The sequence below is a fragment of the Danio aesculapii genome, chromosome 21 (genome assembly GCF_903798145.1).
Source record: "Danio aesculapii chromosome 21, fDanAes4.1, whole genome shotgun sequence".
Classification (NCBI taxonomy): Eukaryota; Metazoa; Chordata; class Actinopteri; order Cypriniformes; family Danionidae; genus Danio; species Danio aesculapii.
In genome coordinates, this window is record NC_079455.1 from 6,063,453 (window position 1) to 6,069,452 (window position 6,000).

General features: G+C 35.6%; 1 protein-coding gene across 1 annotated transcript in view; it reads left to right on the forward strand.

The window, feature by feature from the left end:
* lars1b (leucyl-tRNA synthetase 1b) overlaps window positions 1–6,000 on the forward strand; it is a 76,754-nt gene that overhangs the window by 38,038 nt on the left and 32,716 nt on the right. Inside the window, exon 21 of the mRNA XM_056446130.1 lies at window positions 3,377–3,434. Coding sequence (XP_056302105.1) covers window positions 3,377–3,434 — 58 coding nt within the window. The remainder of the gene's footprint in view (window positions 1–3,376; window positions 3,435–6,000) is intronic.

A 6,000-nucleotide genomic window follows, 5' to 3' on the forward strand; every position in this document is an offset into this window, starting at 1 on the left:
TTTTAGCTTATAAGACGAGGACAGAAGCTAGCCAGACAGTAACGTGTGACTTGAGTGGGTTAAAAAAAAATAAAAAATTTTAGTAAGTGTACTTTTTTTATTCTTGCCAAAATAAAATATATAATTGTAGAGCAACCTATGTTCTGTTGCCATTAATATTTAGCTTTAATAGGTAGAACTGTCCGAGATATGAATAAAAGCAGGCGTTGCATCAAAGTTTGAAAAAATCTTGAATGGTTATAAAAATCTTTAGTCATTAAAATAATTTATAAAAATAATCATAATAATTAGTTCAAAAATCTTCAATGATATTAATGATTTGATATTAATGACTACTTCTGTTTATCTGTCTGACTTTACAGTGGGTTTCTTTTGACCATCCTATTTCGTTATAAAGAATGTCTCAATGGCGAATGTGTCAAGTATAAAAGCCTCGTCCGTTTCATAAGGTGTGCGATGCGGCACCAGGCGAAAGTATAAATCAGCCTTAAGATGTTTGTTTGTTTGTTTGTTTTTTCTATACTTCAGTGGTGCAGCTAACCTGTCTTTAATACTGTTCAATTTAAATACATTTATTTTACCATTAATTTAGTGATTTTGCATTTTCTCTTTATGTGTATGCGTGTTTTTGATATTGTGATATAATACATTAAAGGGCACCTATGGTGAAAAATGTACTTTTCAAGCTATTTAGACAGAAATGTGTGTAAGTATAGTGTAAAAAATGTCATATTGGAGTGAAATAAACACACCCAGTCCTTTTTTTTCAAATTTAACAACATAAAAACGGTGGACCAATTGGAGCTGTTATCAGATCGACCGCAACTTTACATAGGAGAGTGGTCCCCCCGCCCACCAATATTGATTGACAGCTGCGCGCATTAACATGTCCGGTAGTCACGTGTATAATCATATAATCAAGACAGGACGAGCGCAAAGTAGCCGGGAATAAAAGGTCTGTTCAGTTCGCTAGGATCATCAGTCATCATCAAACGTGATCAAGAGTGAGTTTTACAAGTTTATAATGTTTTAAAACAGAGCATGTTTGTAATGAATTACAGCGATTCACTTCAAATGCACTTAATCAGCACAGCCGCGTGTCAGAACAATTATGAAAGAAGACGCCTCAATCCCGGTTATTAATATACATTAATATAAGAGATATCCATACAGCAGTGGATATTACCAGTATCATGTCACATGCGTGCAAAACGAGTGCAAATGCGCTCTCTCTCTCTCTCTCTCTTTCTCTCTCTCTCTCTCTCTCTCTGTGTGTGTCTTCGTGTCTGAGCTGTGTGTGTGTGTGTGTGTGTGTGTCTGCGTGTCTGAGCTAAGTGTGTGTGTGTGTGTGTATGTCAGCTTTCAACTTTGTAATGACATTGTGTGTGACTCATTGTTGCAAATCCACAAAAAAATGCATCAAATACTGATTGTTAAAGTTCTTACTGTAGTATTTCTCACACACGTTAAGTGAGATCTGCTTCCTGAGGCAGCCGAGGGCGGCGATTGCTGACAGGCACGTGGGAACGGTGGGCGGGGAGGACTAGCCTTAAAGGGCCAGTACAAAAAAACAGCAAAACCTTTTTTCCAGCTATAAAATAGACACTTCAAACAGCTATAATAAATAATCTGATGGGTGTTTTGAGCTGAAACTTTACAGACACATTCTGGGGACACAAAAGACTTGTATTAAATATGAAAAAAAGGGGTAACCTATGTGCCCTTTAAATGTAATACTTAATGATCTTAAAAAGGTCTTAAAAAGTCTTAAAGTTGACATTATGATATCTGCAGAAACCCTGAATCAGTAACTTGTAATTGAATGACAAATAAAGTAAATCAGGTAAACTGTAACATATTACTGGTATTACAAATGAAAATACTGTTGAATTGTTGAAAGGAGTTTCAAATGTAAGTGATTTACTGCTGCATTTTCCGCATCATTACTCCATTCTTAAATCAATGTAATAAGATGATCTTTTTATCTCAAGTTTAATATTATAATGAGTGTTAAAAACTTTTAGGCTACTTGTATTGTGGGAACAGAGACTGCACCATTCTAAAGCACAATTACAAACACGTTTACTTTTAGTCACCCTTTCTGCTTGTAACTTAGCTGCAAATTAGCAAAATATAAAGATTTCTGAAAGACCGTGTGACACCGAATGCATACATTTTTATTAGTATTTTTTGGGAGTGCACTTTGATTCTTAAATGCCGTATTATAATGTGTGTGTGTGTGTGTTCTGCAAAAAAATAGATTTATACTGGTTTGAATTGATGAGTAAGTGTGAGTACATGATGGTGTTGAAATATCTCTTTATTTTAAGTTTTTAATCAATGTATTTAATGAAAATATTAAATATATTTTTTAATGAAATACTCTGGAAATGCCAGCAGGTGGAGGTAATGTCTTATAAGATATTAGATTTGTTCAAACAACTGAATTACCCCAGTATCTTGGTTTTTATTAATTTTTTTTGTTACAAGTATCTTGATATTTTTTTTAGGGACACTTATCTGCTTTATTTCAGCAATGCTTGATGTTCATCACTGTATGAAATGTAACAACACATTATGGGTGAGGGTAGTGCAGGTTGGTTAATTGCATCAAAATGTTAATGTTATTTTATTTTCCTGGACTATTTAAAGGGATAGTTTATCCAAAACAGAACATTATTTCATTTATTACTCTTTAACCAGTAACAAATCATTATTATATAGTTATTTAATACAAAAGAAGATATTTTGAAAAATGTTGGAAAGCTGTAGCCATTGACCTCCATAGTAAACAACCCCAAACATTTTTTTTCAACATATACAGCTGAAGCCAGAATTATTAGCCCCCCTGAATTATTAGCCTCCCTTTTTATTTTTTTCCCCAATTTCTATAACATTTCTATACAGCTTAAAGTGACATTTAAAGGCTTAACTAGGTTAATTAGGTTAACTAGGCAGGTTAGGCTAATTAGGCAAGTTATTGTAAAACAATGGTTTGTTCAGTAGACAGTTGGAAAAAATATATAGCTTAAAGGGGCGTATAATTTTGACCTTAAATTGATTAAAAAAAAATAAAAAACTGCTTTTATTCTAGCTGAAATAAAACAAATAAGACTTTCTACAGAAGAAAAAATATTATCAGACATACTGTGAAAATTTCCTTGCTCTGTTAAACATCATTTGGGAAATATTTGAAAAAGAAATTCAAAGGGGGGCTAATAATTCTGACTTCAACTGTAGATCTAATGGCTGTCAGTCACGCATACATGCATATAATTAAGCTGTTCAATAACATTTTCTCTCTCTACTTATTTTAGTTCAGCATTGATGCACTTTTTCATTTACTTGGAAATGTTATTTATCTTTTTCTTTATAGTGGAAAATGGCCGCAAGCTGTACGTGCTAATGGTCATCTTCTGCTAAACTCTGAAAAGGTGAGTTCTTGTCTTATGTAATTGTCATGTAAACATTTACTGGGTTTTTAAAAATCAAAAATAAATTACCCAGACAATGGGCCTGTTTCAGTAAGGAGGTTCAACCAACTCAGAATTTAAAGGGTCACGAAACACCAAAACATAGTTTTTGATTAGTTACAGTCATATAGTCAGACAGTCGTTTCCCACGCTGCTATAAACACAAAATTTCACAAAGAAGTGAAAATTGGTTGTTTTTGCGTTATTTTGAGCCAATTCGTTCTTCTGGTTTGAAACGAATTTTTGAAGCTGAATCACAGCGATTAGATACTTGCGTGTATTCCAGCTTGTAGACTGGATGTCTGTTCCTGCGAGTGCATCGTGACGTCTATGAGTGTGCAGCATTAATTCATGAGAAAGGCTTCAGACCAATCAGCACGCTCTATTGTGAATAAGGTGCAACTTCATTAATATGCATGATAGCTTCGAAGATCTGTTAAAGTGTTCAGATGGCAGAGAGACGCCATGTTGTGTTGCCAAAACAAGTGGAAGAACAAGAATTTGAAGACATGGGTTTGTCAGTGTTGTGTTTATTAATGTGCTGCAACTTAGGTTTTGTTTTCATGTTCGCGCTATGAGAGCGCAGCTGGACTCACGTGTGGATTACAGAGCTTTACGCATCTGCAATTGATGAAATCCAGATTTGCCGCTCGTCTCGTTTTAATAAACCAGTTGGTGTTGATTGACCTGTTGCTACAGATTTGGTAAGTGTGTGAGATCAGTGCTCTTTGGTTGTTCATTCAGATGGCAAAGTTAGTTCGTATCGTTAGCAGTACTCTTTCAGAGTTTAAAGACAGACCTTAGTCAAAATAATTTTGTTACTAAGTTTACAGTACGTTAATGTCACTACAATATTATAGACTGAAAGATACTCTGTAAATGCTGCTCTACGAGTGTAAACATGTAAACACCTTAATCAAACATTTACCGTCGTGTAGGATTTTCGTTGCATTTTGTGACAAGTTATACACACACGGCTTTCTGACTCTACCTACCCAGTGCATCTAAGTTACCGAGAAATGCGGAGGTTTTTTCTCTTATATGCCATGCGGTATCAAACATTCCATTAAAACTACGCTCCTCCAGCAGTTCCTTGCATCCAATATCTTGTTTGTCATGGGGGGCATGCGTAAAATGTTCCTAAATGAAAGCGAAAGTGCCAAACTGCAGTTTAAGTCGACAAATATAGAATTTGGCAAGTAATTTGATTACTGATGTCCATGTAAACAGTCACTTTCTTTCTCCCCTGCGTCTGTGTTTGTTTTGCCCAAATTTGCTGAAAATCAGTGTGTGCCCTAACGGAAACTCCCATTTTTATCCAAATCCTTCCCTCTTTCCCTCCCCCGACACTCCCACCTAAACAGAGCCAGACACACCCACTTTCCTGACTTTTTCCAAACTAGAGGTGTGAAAACATCCCGCTGAGACAGGGGGGTTTCGTGACCCTTTAAACTTGAACTCTGAGTTGTCTTATCGAGAGATTAAAATCTCAGAGTTTTTGGTTTCAGAATAGCTGATCTGAGTTAGGTCAATCAACATTGAGTAGACCAACTCAGAGTTAAACGCGCACACTGTGAGTAAAAAGGCATTATTAATTTAGCGCAGATATTACGAGTCATCATGGCAACATCTAAAAAAAGGAGATCCGCATTTCTTTCTCCTGCTGAACTTAATGTGCTCATGTAAAGTTATAGCAAAAATGAGCATGTTTAAAAAAACAACACCACTGCATTAGTGAAACAGAGACAGCATGGGAAAACAGCTGCTCAAGTTAATGCACAAGTTTACATTTAAAATATTTAAATATTGAAGTATAATAAAAAAGTTATGTAATGTGTGACGTTTATTAACTTTTCACTTGAAAAAGTGTGGAATTAGCCGTAATTTTGAAGTTATTTCAGATGTAACTGCATTAAATGACATAAAATAGGCTGCTGCACAGTTTCTACCAAGGATGCAGATAATCTTCATTTAAGGTTTAGCGGAAATGTTTCATTTTCCACTTTTACACGCGTTGATCAGTTTAAAATAAAATATCTAAAGTTGAGTTTTTAATAGATGTTAAAGCCAAGCGGCAACCTCCCGCTCTCCCTCGGGAAGCCAATACGGAAGTAACTGAAACTGCAATTCATCAAAATTCCGCTAGTCCTGGCTCCATAATAGAGCAAGTTGCAATTGAGCCCACTGTTAGAATGGCCAACTTTACAGCAGAAAAAAAGGTGTTTACAGCCTGGTACAAAGAACAATTTTGGTTCATATAGCTAATATTACCCTCCATGACAACTGTGAGGGGGGTGAATTTTTTTTATAACTCATCCATTTCCTTTATTTTAGGTTATATTAAGTTTGCATAATTAAGGGCGTGGCCACTTGAGTGACAGCTAGGTCTCCCTGGTCGCCGTCACTTCACCTCAGCTGAATCCGGCAGATTAGCCACTGATCTCGGCTTATTCATCGTATTTTTGTGTTGTTTTATGTGGCTTTACACAGTCAGCTGCATTTTGGACTTATTTCTTACAATTATCAG